We start from the raw sequence: 19,699 nt of genomic DNA on the forward strand, positions 1-19,699 counted from the left end.
GGTTACCAGAAAATATTAAAATGATTAGAGCTGCAGCCTCTGAGATAAGAGTGAACAGAAATTTTTCTCTGGATTCAGGGAAACCTAAAATGAAAACCTTCAATAAAATTCTTCAGGGTATCAGACCACATCATCATAATTTAAAATGCACCAACGTTTCGGCCAGCGTTGCAGCTAGCCTTCATCAGGGCCTTACGTTAAACTGCTAAATGAAACTCACTTGGTTCCTTAAATAGCTGCACGAGAAAACCGTGTCGTTGCAAGATTGGCTGTAAAAAGAGGAGGAGGAGGGGTGAAAGGTATGCTTTATTGGTGTTTCCTTTATTGTCTGTCATTGGTTGAAATAGCTGTTTTCTATTGGTCTTTATATTAATCCACCCCATTGGAGGAGACGGACGAATAGCGAACAGGTGATGGCTGTGACGTCACACTGTTTGCATGCTGTCCAGAAGCCGGTTGCGGCGTGCCATTGCTTTGTGTGCTCGCGACCACTACTGCGGCTCTCCGCGTGTCTGCATGGGCCGCCACGGCTCTGCCACCGCTCCGCAGCCCTGCTATTGCAGGCAGCCAAGACCTCGGAAGCTTGTACCCGTCCTCTCTATTCATGTTGGCGGGTCTTTTGGCTATTTCTATCGCCTCTCTAATCTTTCTTTTGAAAGTGAGAGGCTGTTTCGCCAGGACGCGGGCTTCTTGAAAAAATATTGGTTTCCCGCACTCGTCTCGGTGTTCCGCCACTGCTGACTTAGTGTGTTGTTTCAGGCGGATATATCTTTTATGTTCCGAGAGCCTTGTGCTAATTGGACGTCCCGTCTCACCTATGTAGACTAATCCACACGCACAACCAATTTCATACACGCCAGCTGTGTGTAGTTTGTCAACTGCATCCTTGGTAGAACCGAGCATGTCTGATATTTTGTTTCTGCTTCGGAAAATTGGTTTGATGTCGGCTTTTCGTAGAATTTTGCCAATACGTTCGGTGACCCCTTGTACATATGGTAACACAGCAATGCTCTGTGCCTCCTTCTCCTCTTCCCTATTAGTCTTCTCCCTTGTTGACATGGTGCTGTCTATCGTCTGCTTCCCATAGCCATTAGTTCCGAAGATGGACCTGAGGCGTTCAAGTTCTGTCTTCAGATGTTCTTCGTCGCTTATCCTGTACGCTCTCTTCGTTAGCGTGTGCAGGGCAGACTTCTTCTGCGTGGGATAATAAAGGAAGCACCAATAAAGCATACCTTTCACCCCTCCTCCTCCTCCTTTTACAGCCAATCTTGCAACGACACGGTTTTCTCGTGCAGCTATTTAAGGAACCAAGTGAGTTTCATTTAGCAGTTTAACGTAAGGCCCTGATGAAGGCTAGCTGCAACGCTGGCCGAAACATTGGCGCATTTTAAATTATGACGATGCGGTCTGATACCCTGAAGAATTTTATTGAAGATGACAACGGCCGCGGAAGCCTACGCTTACACCTAAAATGAAAAGTGTATATAAATAAGAAACTGCCGTGTTGCCATAGGTGATGAATTATAATGAGAGCAATGTATGAGAACAGGGGCTAGATGATGGCAATATTAGGAAAGGAAGACTTGTGCTCTCTATCAACATCTACATTTATGTTCTGCTGATCATTGTAAAGTGCATGGCTGTGGGACATGTAGTGATATCTCAATCTGCAATATCAAATGTGATAATCAGTTGAAGAAAGTGTCAAAAATGCAAATGACTGTTAGAAAATATCAGCATTTCTGATCTGCCTGCTTAGCAGAAGAAATTTGTAACAGGAAAAGGGAAGTATTTGCTGAATGTCAAGTTACTTCTCATTTACTATTCACTGCTTTATGTTATTTGAGTCATTTGCTTTCCCATCAATATGATTTTTCCACAGTTTTAAATAAATTCTTTGAAATTAATTTTTGGTTTCAAGAAGCAGACAATGACTATCATTATTCTGTTGTACAGTGTGATGAAAATCTTGTGGATTCTTTTTTAAGTGGTTGATAACCTGTGGAAATGCCATCTCTGTTAATGTTCTATAGTTTCTCTAAGTATTATCCCACCATTTCATTAAACATCTGAAAATGTTTTCTCATCAACAGAATTCCAGTTTTTGTCACTGGTCACATCCCCTCAATTATTATTATCAGTTCTTTAGACTGAGCACCAAAGCAACCACTGTCAATGTAAGCATTTAATGAGAATTAATGGTATTTATATACAGAAAAGGTTTTGGTTTACATACACTTTCATGTTACAGTAGCAGTCATTTGTTCGTTTGCCGTATAATTTTCTACTTAATAGCTCCTCTCAAGGGTAAATCATGTTGTAGGAAACCAGAACCAGAGAAGACATCATTGCCACTGTTGTGTGTTCTTAAGCTTGCTGCTGTTAAAATGGCAGAAAAACTGTGGCTGCTTCATTTAGGGAAAGGTGAAAAATATCTTAGTGCAGAGTCTGGATAATACCAAGTAATCAGATACTAAAGAGGAAATGATCACGTGAAATCTCTTCTGAGATGTGTGATTGGTTTGGTGAATATTTGAATAATGCAACACAGTACGTTATACTGGATGTCAAATGTTCAACAGAATGAAAGTAACATCATGTGTGTCCCAAGGAGGTTTAATAGCATCTATAATGTTCCCATTATGTGTAAATGATTTATTGGATAGGGTCAGCAACACTTTAAGATTTATCACTGACTATGCTGCTGTCTACAGAAAAGTATTGTTTCTGGATGATTGTAAGGAAATGCTGAAAGAGTTGCACAAAGTTTCTAATTAGTGCAGTGAGTGGCAGGTCTCTTCAAATGCAAATAAATGGAAGATAATGCATATAACAAAGGTATTCCGTCACAGGATTAGTGGTGAACACCTTGAGCTCATCACATTGTATAATTATTTATGGGCAATATTAAGAAGCAATATTAGAAGTGAATATCTCTTAAGATTTGTATTGTGGAAAGCAAATGGAAGCCTTGGGTTTATCAGAAGGGTTCTGGGAAAGTCACTGCATCTGTAAAGGAAATTGCATATGAGTCACCAGTGCGACAAATTCTGGAGTATTTTTCCAGAGTTTTGAGTTCTTATCAGGTAGGTATGACAACAGACAACCAACAAATTCAAAGATATGCCCATGAGAAAGTGTAACAGAAGTGCTCTGGGAACGTAAATTGGATTGCAGAACACTGTTGGATAAATTTAGAAAACCTGTATTCAAGGGAGACTGAGAGATTATTCTGCTGCTCCCATCATATATCTCATGCAGGGATCATGAAAATAAGATAAGAGATAAGGACATATACAGAGGCACATAAATAGTCATTTTTTCCATTGTTCAACATCAAAATGGAATATGTATGGAGCTCCCTCCATCATGCACTATTTAGTGGCTTCTGGAGTATAGATGTAGAGAGAGACATAGTTATTTTGGTGTGCAATTACATTGGATGCAAAACAAATGACACTATCAGTATTTACCCATGTATCATTTGGAACAATTCCCCTCATTTCACATTAAGTTTCTAATGCAGCTAATCTTGGAGACTATAATAAAAATGAACAGTGATAATTTGACACCTAGGCACCTGCTTCATCATAACGCCTCTACCATGTCACAAAAAAACTTGCAACAAGTTTGCAATAACCTTGTGCACTGCTGTGCCCTACGAGGATAAGGAAAAGGGGGTGGGGCTATGAGTTATCACCTTTTACTCTTTCGTTATACACTCTAAGGGAAGAAAAGACTCACCATGAAGGACTACCCAAATGGACAGAAATCAGTTGATGTGATGTACATGTACAGGCAAACAAATGATTATAATTTCAGAAAAAAATGGATGACTTATTCAAGAGAAAGAGCTTCACAAACTGAGCAAGTCACTAACATTTTGGTTGACATCTGGTCCATATGCAAGCAGTTATTTGACCTGGCATTGATTGATAGTGTTTGGATGTCCTCTTGAGGGATATCGTGCCAAATTCTGTTCTGTTGGCACATCAGATCATCAGAATCTTGCACAGATTGGAAGGCCCTGCCCATAATGCTCCAAACATTCGCACTTAAGGAGAGATCTGGTGACCGTGCTGGCTAAGGTATGGTGTGGAAAGCATGAAGAAAAGCAATAAAAACTCTCGCAATGTGTGGATGGACATCATCTTGGTGAAATATAAGCCCAGGATGGCTTGCCATGATGGGCAACAAATTAGTGTGTAGAATATGGTCAACATATTGCTGTGCTGTAAGAGTGCAGCAGATGACTACCAAATGGGTCCTGCTGTGAAAAGAAATGGCACCCAAGATCATCACTATGGGCTATGTGGTGGGCACAGTCAGGTTGGTATCCCACTGCTGTCTGGGGTGTTTCCAGACACATCTTTACTTGTCATCGGGACTCAGTGGAAAGTGGGACTTATGTCTGAGGACATTTCTACTCCGGTCAATGAGATAACAGGTGAAAGACATGCCTGGAGACACCCCTGACAGTTGTGGGATACCAATGTGACTGTTGCCTGCCATATGCCCCGACAACGAGGAGTGATAGTCTGAGTGCGATTTCTTTCCATAGCAGGACCGCTTTGGCTGTCATCCACTGCACCCTTACAGTACAGCGGTACATTAACGATATTTTACTCCCTGTTTTGTTGCCCTTCATGGCAAGCTCATACATAGAGCAAGATAATGACTGCCCACATACAGGAAGAGTTTCTACTGCTTGTCTTTGTGCTTACCAAACCCTACTTTGGCCAGCAAGGTCTCCGGATATCTTCCCAACTGAGAATATTTGGATCATTATGGGCAGGGCCCTCCTAACAGCTCACGATTTTGATGATCTAACATGCTATTTGGACAGAATTTGGCACAATATCCCTCAGAAGGACATCCAAAACATGTGTCAATCAATGCCAAGCTGAATAATTGCTTGCATAAGGGTCAGAGGTTGACCAACATGTCATATTATTCCAAGTAAACATTCACAGCTGAGTGTCACTCACTGCCTCCCACAAAAACCACTTGTAGTATACAAACACAATTTGATATTATTTCTCAATGATGTCACACCATCAACTTGTTTACTGGAGACAGGATAGTGTGACAACAGAATGAGAGAACACTAGTACCTATAATCCATTAATTTTTTGTATAAAATTATTTTTATCTTGGAAATTGAAATTTGGAAATAGGTTATGAAGATATCAGAAAGAGACTGTATAGACATTCATCATATTTAATCATATTTAACAATGCTGTGCTTAGATCTCAACAGTATAGCTAAACATGAAATGGGCTATGCTAGTTTGTGCACTTATGTTGTTTAATGCAGTTGATGTCTTGTGAGAACACACACACACACACACACACACACACACACACAAAGTTTCCTGGGCAGCAATTTTTGAGAAATGTTTAAAAGTAATAATATGGTTATCATTTGTGTGGTGTGCCTGTTTGTAAATAATGTGTCTATTGTTCTGAATGGACAGTCTTCCATGTTATTTGTCTTGTTTGCTTGCTTTCTTAATTAGCTAAAATCTTTTCTGTTTTGACTTTACAATGTACCTTTATGTATTTGCTTGTACTTTTAGTTATTGTGTCAGTACATTAAAGTAATTTCATTTTTTTGTGGTGGGTCAAACGAGTTGCACTCAGGTTTATCAATATTTCTTCTCTCAAAAAGTTCTTAGCATTTGTGCATGGATTATTGGAGATGACAAAATGTATTTCCCTGTGAAAGACATGTTAACATTGGGTATATTATATTTTCTGCAAAACTGTAGTGCTTTTCTAAAGCACGGAAAACTTCTGTAAACTATACGGTGAATGTGTCATTTCAAGTATGACATATGAAAGGGAAAATTTCAATTAGTCACATATGTCAGAGTGACTCACTTTCATATGTTCACTGTATATTGTACTGTCATGTATTCCACATTTTAAATGATCATTTACCCTAATATGCAGAAATATAAAAATGAAAATTAATTAAATTACTCTATTATAAAACAAAAAAGCCTGTAATTGTTCCACATTGTAAGGCATTATCATATTTGTTTATCATTATAGAGGGACTGCAAGAAAATTCTTTGCATGAACTCTGTAAAGAACATATTTTCCCTTTCTTGAAAGCAGTGAAACGCATAGAAGCTTTTTGTCTGACCTTACAAAATGTTTTGAGTGCAACAGTTTGATCCATCACCATTAGTTTGAACGTGACATCACATTACTGGTTTCAAAATTTAGAGTTATCAGCACTAGATTGTCTGAAAAACTGACAGAAATGTCATTATGCACAGCCATAGACAGGACTAAATCTTAACAGTGATTATCACAAATGCAAGGGAGTGTTTATAATGCTGTGAGTAATTATTTGTTTTATTGCACTCCTGTTTGTAATAAATGAAACCATTGTCTACAGGGGAAATATCAGGTTTTGGACATCCAAACCTCTGTTTCCTACTAGCAGTTTTATTTTGCAGTATGTTCCCAAAGAAAAATGAAATTTTGGTAATTTATGACAAATCCTTAAATAATTGGAATCCACAAAGATTCAGTTAGGAGCATCATTGAAATATTGCAAGAAGTAGCAGATATACATAATACTCAATAACCAGAGTTTCATTGTGCTTGCTGTCCATTAAAAGTAAAGGCTGTATCATATCTGTGCCACCGCAATTTTCTGCACACTAAACTCGCAGAAAAACAATTTGAATTGTGCTGCACAATGCCAGTCTGTGTGGTGTAGAAACTCTCTCTACACGTAATTATATGAATTCCTTGACATGGGAGTTCTCACTCTGTGTTCTCCAGTACAGTTTTGTGATGTCATGACATTGCTTTCATTTTGAATGTGTTTGCAGTATGTTACTTTTGCACATTTTTAATTCATGCATTTATTTAATTTCATTTTTTGTTCCTAGCATTGACGATTTTAAATTGCTTATATAGCCTATCCTGTATGTAGCTGTGTGATTGGTGTGAATGTATGTGCACAAAATTTTGTAGACTTCTTGTCTGTCCCAAAAAGTGAGACACTTCTGACGAAATTAAAATTATGATTTTGGGGTATATTAATATCTCTCTTGCATATTTAAATATGTTAATTACTTTCACTAAATATTTACTCACCTAGAAATGTTAGGGTTGAGAAACTGGAATGCATATGAAATATGCAATAGTGTGTTGCAGGTGGTTTGCCCAAAACTTTCTTGTGTTGGTTTCATCTGAATCTTTTGTACAGTTAATGCTTGCTAGCATTCTGCAACAGAATTAGTTTAATATTTAATGGAATTATCACTTCTGATTGAGTAACTAATGAGTTACCAATATTTAACTGCATTTATTGATGTTTTCATTTTTATGTCAGCATCAAAAAGCAAACCGTACTGCACATTCCATTACATGATGATGTATTGAAAGTTTTAATGTTACTATATCTGTTTAGGGCACAATATGAACACCACTTAAATCAGTGTACCAGTAACTACATATATAATCTGATTTAACTATTTCAGACAAATGTAGCCTTTTAATCCTCAAAAAGTCTCTTTAAGTCTTCTGTTTACTTTTGGATAAGTGAAGTCACTGACGTGTAAAGCCATCAGATACTTTCAAGAAATTTAATTTTCTCTCTGCTGATATATTTAGTGACATTCTGTCTGAACTGCACTTTGTTTCTTCTTATTCTATTATTCACAAAGGATCGTGTTTTGTGACAAGTATTTGCTCATTATGTAGTCTGACATTAGTCTCAAATGCCTAATGGCTCTTCCTGTCAATGCAGCATCAACCTCATATAAAGAGCATTGTCATGTGCACTACCTATCTATGAATTAATCTGTATCTATGGTGGAAATAGGGGACTATGTCAGCTGTCAACTGAATGCAATTGGAAAACAGCCTACAAGCACACACTTTTTACCCTGCAATCCAGTTTGACAGTCATCACTATACCATACAGAGTCAAGCTGGGTCTTTCTCATACTCTTATCATATGCTTTGTGTATTTAACCCCATAAAAGAAATTTGTTACTGTTAGAAAATGATGTATTTATATTTTATTATGTATTTAAAATGTATATGTGAAGAGTTATTGTTATTTGCAAATAATCAATTAGCTTATATTTGTCAGAAGTGTCTTACCTGTTGGGATAGATTGTATTTGACTGGCAGGCTGATGTGTGAACACTCTTTGTTTTGTCTGTTTCCCCTCATGCGGTGCAGCTTTACATGCAAGAGCTGAGTAAGCAGAGGGAGATGCTGTACACGGTGGAATTGGTATGTTTCTTATTTCACACTAAACGTGCATTCAAATCTGCTGCATGGGTCACTCCAAGAAATGTCTTGTCAGTTGAGGAATTTGAAAGAATAAGCTATGATGCCTACAGAGATTAAAGCAAGGGGAATTCCTTTTATATAAACTGTTAACTTGTATCTTATGCAAGGAAAAATGTTAGAGCATACTTTCTTACTGTTCCTGCATCACTACCTATTGAGAACCCATTTTTTTTAACAAAATAAATAAAAATGCTTATTACTATTGTTTAACATGTTCTTTTATCTGAAACTTGTTTCCCAGATTGAATGCTAATCCTATATTTCTTTTATTAATGTCAGAGATTTACAGGAACTGGCAACAGTTTGCTCATAACAGAACAAAGGAGTGTCAACATCGGCATGTCCCTTTGTGCAACACACATAGCCAGTTGCCATAAGGGCATGGCGGCGGTGTCTGTAATATTGAGAAGTGCATGTAGATACTACTTCATTTGGCACTTATTTCCATTCTACTCTTCTTATAGCATGAAACTCTTATTAGCAGTTACATTGTGTTAAGCGTTTGAAGTAATTGACGGAATCCTACATTATCTAGTATTTTATTATTTTGGCAGTAGGTTCACAGTTTAAATACCTACAGGTACATATCAATTATGATCCCTGATTTACTTCGTGTTGTGTGTCTAAATTGTGCACCAATACGTTGTGCTGTGGGGCAAAGCTTTTCTGGTCTAAATATTTGATCTGCTTACATTTATAGATTACAGATCACCTACTGCACTCTTCTGTTTCTCCTCTTGATAGGACTGTGTAGTCAAAAATACATTTTCAATTATAGGTCATATACTGGATATTCTGTTTCTCCTACCATATTTAAATGAAAACTTTATAAATATTTAAATTTTCATTTGGAAAGAAAATCAAGTTATTAAAGAAAATAATTTTGCATTTTTGTCTATATTAGGTCTTAAAGTTGTGGTGTTTCGAGTGACTCGAAGTCGGTAAAGTGAAGTGAATGAAATAAATGGGAATGAAATCATTGAAATCCCATGACATGAAATGATATCAGTGAAATTCATTCAGAAATACTCAATTTAAAAATTTATGAATATGTTGTCACAAATGAAAATTTTTGTCTGAACAGAATTTGAACCCAGATCTTATTGTAATCCTGTAACTAATCAGGCACAGGGTGAGGGAGGCAGGATATCAATGACATTAGAGTTTGAATTGGTCTTTGGTGTAGTAGTCACATGGCCTAATTAATTATTGTAACCACTAGAGATAAGCAGGATGTCCTGTTTTGAGTACCTATCTGATTCATTTGTCATGACATATTCATTATGGTGTCATTCCAGGTATACCTCCGCTTTGAAGTCTAGTTTCATATTTCACTCTATTTTTAATTAATATGTCTGATCATTATTGGTAATTGTATTCAGTCATATTTGTTTACTCTGTTCTTGAAATTAAATGTTATCTTCAACAGATTACACATTTTTTCGGAACAATGTAGATGTCAACTTAAAGAGAATGGATTACAATACAAATTTCATAAGGAAACTGTTAATACTTCTCAGTCATTCTTAATCCATTTGTGTCAGGTTTAAATGCACTACAGGTACCTTAGGACACAGATTTAAATCAGCACCCAGTCACAAAAAGGACAAGCATATCATAAAAGATGACGAATACTATGTGATCAAAAGTATCCAGACACACCCAAAAACATAGATTTTTCATATTAGGTGCACTGTGCTGCCACCTACTGCCAGGTACTCCATATCAGTGACCTCAGTAGTCATTAGACATCGTGAGAGAGCACGATGGGGCACTCTGCGGAACTCATGAACTTCGAACGTGGTCATGTGATTGGGTGTAACTTGTATCATACGTCTGTACACGAGATTTCCACACTCCTGAATATTGCTAGGTCCACTGTTTCCAATGTGATAGTGAAGTGGAAACGTAAAGGGACATGTAAACACAAAAGTGTACAGGCCGACCTCATCTGTTGACTGACAGAGACTGCCGACAGTTGAAGAGGATCGTAATGTGTAATAGGCAGACCTCTATCCAGACCATCACACGGGAATTCCAAACGGCATCAGGATCCACTGCAAGTACTATAACAGTTAGGCAGCAGGTGAGGAAACTTGGATTTCATGGTTGAGTGGCTGCTCATAAGCCACACATCATGCCGGTAAATGCCAAACGACACCTTGTTTGGTGTAAGGAGTGTAAACATTGGACTATTGAACAGTGGAAAAAGCTTGTGGAAGCAACGAAACGCAGTACACAGTGTGACGATCCGATGGCAGAGTGTGGGTATGGTGAATTCCCGGTGAAAGTCATCTGTCAGCGTGTGTAGTGCCAACAGTGAAATTCGGAGGTGGTGGTGTTATGGTGTGGTTGTGTTTTTCATGGACAGGGCATGCACCCCTTGTTGTTTTGCATGGCACTATCACAGCACTGGCTTGCATTGATGTTTTAAGCATAGTTCTTGCTTCCCACTGTTGAAGAGCAGTTCAGGGATGGCAATTGCATCTTTCAACATGATCAAGCACCTGTTCATAATGGTGGCCTGTGGTGGAGTGGTGACACAACAATAACATCCCTGTAATGGTCTGGCCTGCACAGAGTCCTGACCTGAATCTTACAGAAGACCTTTGGTATGTTTTGGAATGCCGACTTCATGCCAGGCCCCACTGACCGACATCGATACCTCTCCTCAGTGCAGCACTCGTGAAGAATGGGGCAGCCATTCCCCAAAAAACCTTCCAGCACCTGATTGAACATATGCCTGTCAGAGTGGAAGCTGTCATCAAGGCTAAGGGTGGGCCAACACCATACTGAATTCCAGCATTACCAATGGAGGGCACCACGAACTTGTAAGTCATTTTCAGGCAGGTGTCTGGATACTTTTGATCGCTTAGTGTGTCAAGTATTTTGTATTGAAGTTTTTTAAGTGTGTTTTAGAACCTCAAGACGTATCGTATAAATAGGTTTCTTTTGGTGTGGTAGATTTCAAAGCATTCTGCTAAATATACAACACAAAATTTGTTGCATTGCCAGGCACTTTCACTTCATTTTCCTTTGTTGTAGGTCACTGAATAACATACTGTTAGTGTGTTCTTTTTTTGGATTGGTGGGATGTTTGTTGAAAACCAGCCCACTTCTTTCGTTATGTGTGCAAAGGAGTAAACACTAACGCATTTCATCCTCTTGTTACAGGAGTTACACTGATTGCATCAATAAATCTGCAATGTTTACGCGTAAGCCTGAGAGAATTTTCTCTTTCTGATGTGTGAGTTCATGGTGGACAGTGTAGGCATTCAGTATACATACGTTCAGAATACATAAAGAGATTTTGTTTCACATTTCTCATTACTAGACCGGTGGCCCTTCTCTGAAAAGTTAGAAGAGAAATCATTGTCATTATCTAAATTATAACTAAATTTGGAACTACTGTCTGTGTGCCAGAAAACCATGTGTTTGCAATATGTGTTGAAGGACATGTAAGAGTCAACAGTGGCCACACAAATGCAATACATTGACTTATCCAGAGCACATGTAACTATATTGTCACCAAACAGTGTGAAGTTATGGTGGTAGTGTAATGATATCAACTGAGGTGAATGTGTTAATACTAACGCCTGTTTCACTCAACAGTTAACAAAATGTTATGTTGGTATCAATTGCAGCAATTAAAAGAGGTATGGTTTAATGATTGGGAACGTTATGCAGGAACATATTTAGAATCCCATTTTCACAAGAAACTACTGTGATACTAAATATATACAGACATGAAACCTGATAAAAGTAAATACTTCAATATTGTCCCACTGGAAACAATATATTATTCGTGTATAGAACAAAACCCAATGATCCTAACACTTTACAGCTTAAATAGGAGTAACCATTTTACCAACAATACTGTACATCATGAGATGTCATGTCGGTAAAGGCCATGTATCATATTTCTTAAAGATTTTTCCCACATTTTGTATATGATTACACACACTATTATAATGCTTTACTTGTACATGGTTTGCGTACCTTGAGTCTGAATGTTTAAGGCTCTAATAGTTATGTGGACTGTAGGAACAGCGTTTGTTAGGGAAAGCCTCAGATTTGTATTGGGCAACTGGTTACATGAAAATCCTTGTCCAATGATGCAAATTTAGTTTATCCACTTTTTATGTAAATCAAATCCAGAAGTGACATGTGTGATTCTTTTCTGCATGTAATCAGAATGTACCATACTAGTTGTGATGCACTATTAGCTGCATAAAGGGCATTTATGCATAAATATTTTGTAAACTGAGAATCAGTTCACATTTTAATATGTGTTTTCTGATTTTTGTTCCCAAGGAAGACCCAGAAGTTAGCATTGTAATTCACATTCACTGATTCATTCCAATTTTTAATTGTCTTTTTTTACAATTGCCACTCTTGTGTAGAAAAAAGAAATAACTTAAATTTTATTGAAAATATCCAAGGCCTGCTGAAAATAATTACAAAGAGAATGAAAATAACAGAAAGGGAAACAGTTACATTTTGGTGAAGAAAGTGTGTAATGTCATTATTGACATATTGCACGGTCTTGTAGACAACATTTATTATGATTTCTGTAAGTTGATATTCCATTTATTTCTGTTTCTCATTACTATCGACATTTTACACAGGACATTCTTTGTATATGGGTGTTCTTGGGTGGGTTTTGTGTATCTTTTTGGTGTCATATGTAAACTGAAATGATGTTAACACATGTGACATGGTTCAAAGTAGTATCCTTTAATTCTTTCTTGCTTGTATTTATGTGTTTGTTGAAATCCTTCATAATACTCTTTAAGGGCTGCTGTTGTTTATCAGCTATTTCTTTGTGTTTTCTGTTATTTTCTTCAAACTCGTTGAAAGCTGCTGTTGGTGTTATATTTGTGACTGGTGGCTATTTTGTGTACACGTATTAAAATGTAAAATATTTTGATATTTGTCAATGTCTTTGGAATATGTTCTCTTATTTCTAAGTACTTCATTTGTTTTGAAATAGTGGGACATACGTAAAATTTTCATCTGGTAGTATATTTAGGAGAGAGGATACCAATTGAAGAAATCTTGTTGTAAAAACTGATGCCTATTGCTTCTCTCTCTCTCTCTCTCTCTCTCTCTCTCTCTCTCTCTCTCTCTCTCTCTCTCTCAAGAAAAAAAAAAAAAGAAAAAAAAGGGCAATGTTTCTCCAAAAAGTATTTCTTCCATGCTTGATTGTCTCAAGTCACACATATTTGAAACAGTCAAGTAAAGGCTTAATGACTGAGGATTGGTGTGCACATGTATAACGAATTAGGCTTTAGTATGAGTTCTCATGCAGCTTCATCAGACAATCCAGCAGATAACAAAACTGTAAGTACTTCTGAGACTTTTAAAACATATGATTTTATTGTTGGTTTTTAAACAAACACCACTGTGCGAAAACCATCCAGGATCTCACTACATGTCTGTAGTCTATAGTTACTCAACATCATCATTCTGCCCACTACTCCCTTTCTGCTTTTGGTCTTTCTGCCAAGTCTACCATTAATTTTGATTCATCTACTTGGTGTCTGTCATATTCTAACTGTCCTTTGTTGGAATATGTACTTCATTGGTTTCAAACAATGACTGTTCTCTCTCTTCTCTCTATCTCTTTTTATTTTTGTGATTTGCTTACATAAAGTAAGCAGACTGATGCAGTTCTAGAAGATTCATTGTAAATATGGAGAAAAAATGTGTTATTGGAGTTATTTTCCTTTAGTCATGGCTTCACGCAGTTGTCATTATAAGGACATGGCTGGCTCTGACATCATAATTCTCAACATTTGCAAAGCTGCTTGTTTTAGCTAAGAGGTAGGAGCTGATTTGATTTGTGGATACCATAAAATCATAACATTGTCAACATGTAAACAAGAACTTCTTCCTATATTTATTCCAATGCAAATGACTTCTGTTGTCATCATTGTCCTTTTAATTTGGTAATAAGTGCTAAAAATAAATGAGACATTAAAAAAGTAGGTATAATATCTAATAAAGAAAAAAAGTAGAGCAGAACAGTTTGATTAAGTGCAGAACCAAAATCTGTGGTGTCTACTTAAGATAGTAGGCTAACATAACCGCAAAGTTTTTTTCTTGAAATATAAATAATAAACCAAGAATTTACTGGTTCTGTTGGAACTTCGGAATCCACTATACTATCTGTTCTCCAAGTTACTGTGATGGAATTACATTTATCTTTCCTTAATAAGTGGCCAATACACTTGAATAGCAAGCAGTACAGTCGACATCTATTTAAGATGAATCACATTGCAGTTTTTTATGGCATAACCCTTACTGAAAGTAATTTATTCTGTTCTGTAACACCCATTTTCTTCAACATTGTCTATTCCTCTGACATCATTCTAGTGAGTAGTTAATCACTACCTGTTGATTAAAATTACTTGATAGTTGATGTCCATCACTTGCCGCTACAATGTTGCCACATCCGCTGCCAGCTACACTCGGTTATGGGTGGCACACAAACATGACGGGTCACTGCAGAAATGCTGTTAATGTCTAACATGGAGGAATTTTGAATGTGGTCACTGTGAGGTATGACATAAATGGGAGATGCTCTGTCAACAGCTGATTTTAAGTGAGCAACGGCTGAACTGCGACAGGCGATGGGTTTTATAGCAGTGAATTTAAATTTAAACTCGTGTACTAAACTATCCAAAACCTTGTGATGTGCAATGTATCTGAAAAAACAGCAATAAACAATCTGTAGCAGAACTAAAATCCTAGTTGGTTTGTTCATGGTGTTTAAGCCTAACCTCTAAAAGCACACTCGAGGCACAAAAATTTCGTAATATGTTTGTTTGCATAGCCATCTCCCACAGCAAAGTGTTACCAACTGATTATCAGTCATGGGTGACTCTTTGTTGTAGATTGTAGATGACACAAGCAGATTCCAGATGAAAAAAGAATGATAGGAAGAAAAATAAGAGCAAATAAAAAAGTCAATGCAATGATGAAAATAATGTGGCAAAGTGTTAGAAATAAAAAAATTACATTTAAACCAATTAACTGAATAAAAATTGTAATCAATCTCTTTTGATTAGGTTTAGAAAAATAAAAACAATCTGCTATATTTGATGAGATTTGAACATTGTGTATATGCTAACATGGCTTGTTTATATGCTTTGCCCCACTACACATCGAAAGGTTGTTACATTTATGACTTAAGTGTCCCATTTGCAATGATTAATTGACAGCCTTCAAAAATTTGGCTTCATGAAATGTCATGCGAAGCTTATCAAATGTGAGCTTATGCCTGTGATTATAATAACTATATATGTGACAATGAATCGCATATTGTGTGGAAGGATACAGGACTATTTGGTTAGCACTGAGTATGAAACGTGTGTTGTTTTTGGTGTGGTTATCATGTGTGATGAAATATGAAATAAAAGCACCTGACCCAGGATTCAGGATCCAAACACATCAGGAAAGAAAGCTGGAAAGGGTGTTGGAAGTAAACTAATTGTTGTGGCAGTTTGGCATTGGTGAACACTTTGGGCATGACAGTGAGCGCTCTGACTGGAGGATACCAGCCTCAACACGTGAAGCGTCAACTATCGAGTAATTTTAATTGGCCTATAGATGACTGTTTGTACTTGATGTGGCTCTACTGAGAACTTTTGACAGATGATTTAGTGTCTGATAATTTATTTGGCCTATAGAGGACTGTTCTTACTTGATGTGTCTCTACTGAGAACATTTGACAGATGATTTGTGTCTGATAATTTCTTTCCTTTTGTGTTTCCTTAAAAAAAAAATTATAAATTGCTGCCGCATTCCTTAATTTTGATGTTATACTCTTTCTTAGAAAGAGAAGTACTTTTTAGTGTTACAAAATTATTTGTAGCCTAGACGTATGTATAGCATTGTGTGTAGTGTGCATGTGGGCTTAAATTTGAAAGAAAATGAATGTGTGATACTGGTTTTAATATGAGTAGCTAATTTCTGTGGAATGCGAGAACCAGTTTAGGAGTTGCGGTGGGAGGTAATCGTGTGTACTTTGAAAGATAGCATAAATGTCAAAGGTAAAACTAGGGCTAAAAATTACAGATGTTGATCTTTGAAATTTAACTGCATTTACCTTATTGCCTTAGAGTTTAGTGTTACAATTTTAAAGTATATAGATATTTCATTTCACTTTCACTTGGTTTACATTTCTGGTATTTTGGTCCTTCCACCACAAATGTTCAAAATTTCTTCGTGATTCATTTTGCTTTAGCACTGCAGTTCCCATCCTTGTAATTATGTTATGAGAGCATAGGTCGGATTTCATTGTCAGCTCAGAGAATAATTAAAATGTAGTATCAAAATTTAGTATGTAATAAAAACTATAAGCGCACCAACATTCTCTTAGGTAGCAGGTCAAAAACTGAAATGTTATAATAAAAACAAACACTGTAGATACTAAATCATGATCTAACACCCAATCTGAAAACTGCTTACATTCATAACAGACAATGAAGATGGTCATACTTACGAAAAGCGAATTCACACCAAATAAAATAAATTTAAAATCTTTGTTATACACACCTACATCTACATCTACATTTATACTCCGCAAGCCACCCAACGGTGTGTGGCGGAGGGCACTTTACGTGCCACTGTCATTACCTTCCTTTCCTGTTCCAGTCGCGTATGGTTCGCGGGAAGAACGACTGTCTGAAAGCCTCTGTGCACGCTCTAATCTCTCTAATTTTACATTCGTGATCTCCTCGGGAGGTATAAGTACGGGGAAGCAATATATTCAATACCTCATCCAGAAACGCACCCTCTCGAAACCTGGCGAGCAAGCTACACCGCGATGCAGAGCGCCTCTCTTGCAGAGTCTGCCACTTGAGTTTGTTAAACATCTCTGTAACGCTATCACGGTTACCAAATAACCCTGTGACGAAACACGCCGCTCTTCTTTGAATCTTCTCTATCTCCTCCGTCAACCCGATCTGGTACGGATCCCACACTGATGAGCAATACTCAAGTATAGGTCGAACGAGTGTTTTGTAAGCCACCTCCTTTGTTGATGGACTGCATTTTCTAAGGACTCTCCCAATGAATCTCAACCTGGTACCCGCCTTACCAACAATTAATTTTATATGATCATTCCACTTCAAATCGTTCCGCACGCATACTCCCAGATATTTTACAGAAGTAACTGCTACCAGTGTTTGTTCCACTATCATATAATCATACAATAAAGGATCCTTCTTTCTATGTATTCGCAATACATTACATTTGTCTATGTTAAGGGTCAGTTGCCACTCCCTGCACCAAGTGCCTATCCGCTGCAGATCTTCCTGCATTTCGCTACAATTTTCTAATGCTGCAACTTCTCTGTATACTACAGCATCATCCGCGAAAAGCCGCATGGAACTTCCGACACTATCTACTAGGTCATTTATATATATTGTGAAAAGCAATGGTCCCATAACACTCCCCTGTGGCACACCAGAGGTTACTTTAACGTCTGTAGACGTCTCTCCGTTGATAACAACATGCTGTGTTCTGTTTGCTAAAAACTCTTCAATCCAGCCACACAGCTAGTCTGATATTCCGTAGGCTCTTACTTTGTTTATCAGGCGACAGTGCGGAACTGTATCGAACGCCTTCCGGAAGTCAAGAAAAATAGCATCTACCTGGGAGCCTGTATCTAATATTTTCTGGGTCTCATGAACAAATAAAGCGAGTTGGGTCTCACACGATCGCTGTTTCCGGAATCCATGTTGATTCCTACATAGTAGATTCTGAGTTTCCAAAAACGACATGATACTCGAGCAAAAAACATGTTCTAAAATTCTACAACAGATCGACGTCAGAGATATAGGTCTATAGTTTTGCGCATCTGCTCGACGACCCTTCTTGAAGACTGGGACTACCTGTGCTCTTTTCCAATCATTTGGAACCTTCCGTTCCTCTAGAGACTTAAGGTACACGGCTGTTAGAAGGGGGGCAAGTTCTTTCGCGTACTCTGTGTAGAATCGAATTGGTATCCCGTCAGGTCCAGTGGACTTTCCTCTGTTGAGTGATTCCAGTTGCTTTTCTATTCCTTGGACACTTATTTCGATGTCAGCTATTTCTTCGTTTGTGCGAGGATTTAGAGAAGGAACTGCAGTGCGTTCTTCCTCTGTGAAACAGCTTTGGAAAAAGGTGTTTAGTATTTCAGCTTTACGCTTGTCATCCTCTGTTTCAATGCCATCATCATCCCGGAGTGTCTGGACATGCTGTTTTGAGCCACTTACTGATTTAACGTAAGACCAGAACTTCCTAGGATTTTCTGTCAAGTCGGTACCTAGTATTTTACTTTCGAATTCACTGAATGCTTCACACATAGCCCTCCTTAAGCTAACTTTGACATCGTTTAGCTTCTGTTTGTCTGAGAGGTTTTGGCTTCGTTTAAACTTGGAGTGAAGCTCTCTTTGCTTTCGCAGTAGTTTCCTAACTTTGTTGTTGTACCACGGTGGGTTTTTCCCGTCCCTCACAGTTTTACTCGGCACGTACCTGTCTAAAACGCATTTTACGATTGCCTTGAACTTTTTCCATAAACACTCAACATTGTCAGTGTCGGAACAGAAATTTTCGTTTTGATCTGTTAGGTAGTCTGAAATCTGCCTTCTATTACTCTTGCTAAACAGATAAACCTTCCTCCCTTTTTTTATATTCCTATTAACTTCCATATTCAGGGATGCTGCAACGGCCTTATGATCACTGATTCCCTGTTCTGCACATACAGAGTCGAACAGTTCGGGTCTGTTTGTTATCAGTAGGTCCAAGATGTTATCTCCACGAGTCGGTTCGCTGTTTAATTGCTCGAGGTAATTTTCGGATAGTGCACTGAGTATAATGTCACTCGATGCTCTATCCCTACCACCCGTCCTAAACATCTGAGTGTCCCAGTCTATATCTGGTAAATTGAAATCTCCACCTAAGACTATAACATGCTGAGAAAATTTATGTGAAATGTATTCCAAATTTTCTCTCAGTTGTTCTGCCTCTAATGCTGCTGAGTCGGGGGGTCGGCTTGCGGAGTATAAATGTAGATGTAGATGTAGGTGTGTATAACAAAGATTTTAAATTTATTTTATTTGGTGTGAATTCGCTTTTCGTAAGTATGACCATCTTCATTGTCTGTTATGAATGTAAGCAGTTTTCAGATTGGGTGTTAGATCATGATTTAGTATCTTCAGTGTTTGTTTTTATTATAACATTTCAGTTTTTGACCTGCTACCTAAGAGAATGTTGGTGCGCTTACAGTTTTTATTACATACTAAATTTTGATACTACATTTTAATTACCCTCTGAGCTGACAATGAAATCTGACCTATGCTCTCATAACATTTGACTCACT

At 37.6% G+C, this 19,699-nt stretch overlaps 1 protein-coding gene across 1 annotated transcript in view; it reads left to right on the forward strand.

Moving 5' to 3' along the window:
• LOC126184390 (bromodomain adjacent to zinc finger domain protein 2B-like) overlaps positions 1 to 19,699 on the forward strand; it is a 318,222-nt gene that overhangs the window by 136,501 nt on the left and 162,022 nt on the right. The window contains exon 22 of the mRNA XM_049926773.1: positions 8,215 to 8,268. Within this exon, the coding sequence (XP_049782730.1) occupies positions 8,215 to 8,268 (54 nt within the window). The remainder of the gene's footprint in view (positions 1 to 8,214; positions 8,269 to 19,699) is intronic.

Source organism: Schistocerca cancellata, chromosome 4, assembly GCF_023864275.1.
Source record: "Schistocerca cancellata isolate TAMUIC-IGC-003103 chromosome 4, iqSchCanc2.1, whole genome shotgun sequence".
In the NCBI taxonomy this organism is placed as follows: Eukaryota; Metazoa; Arthropoda; class Insecta; order Orthoptera; family Acrididae; genus Schistocerca; species Schistocerca cancellata.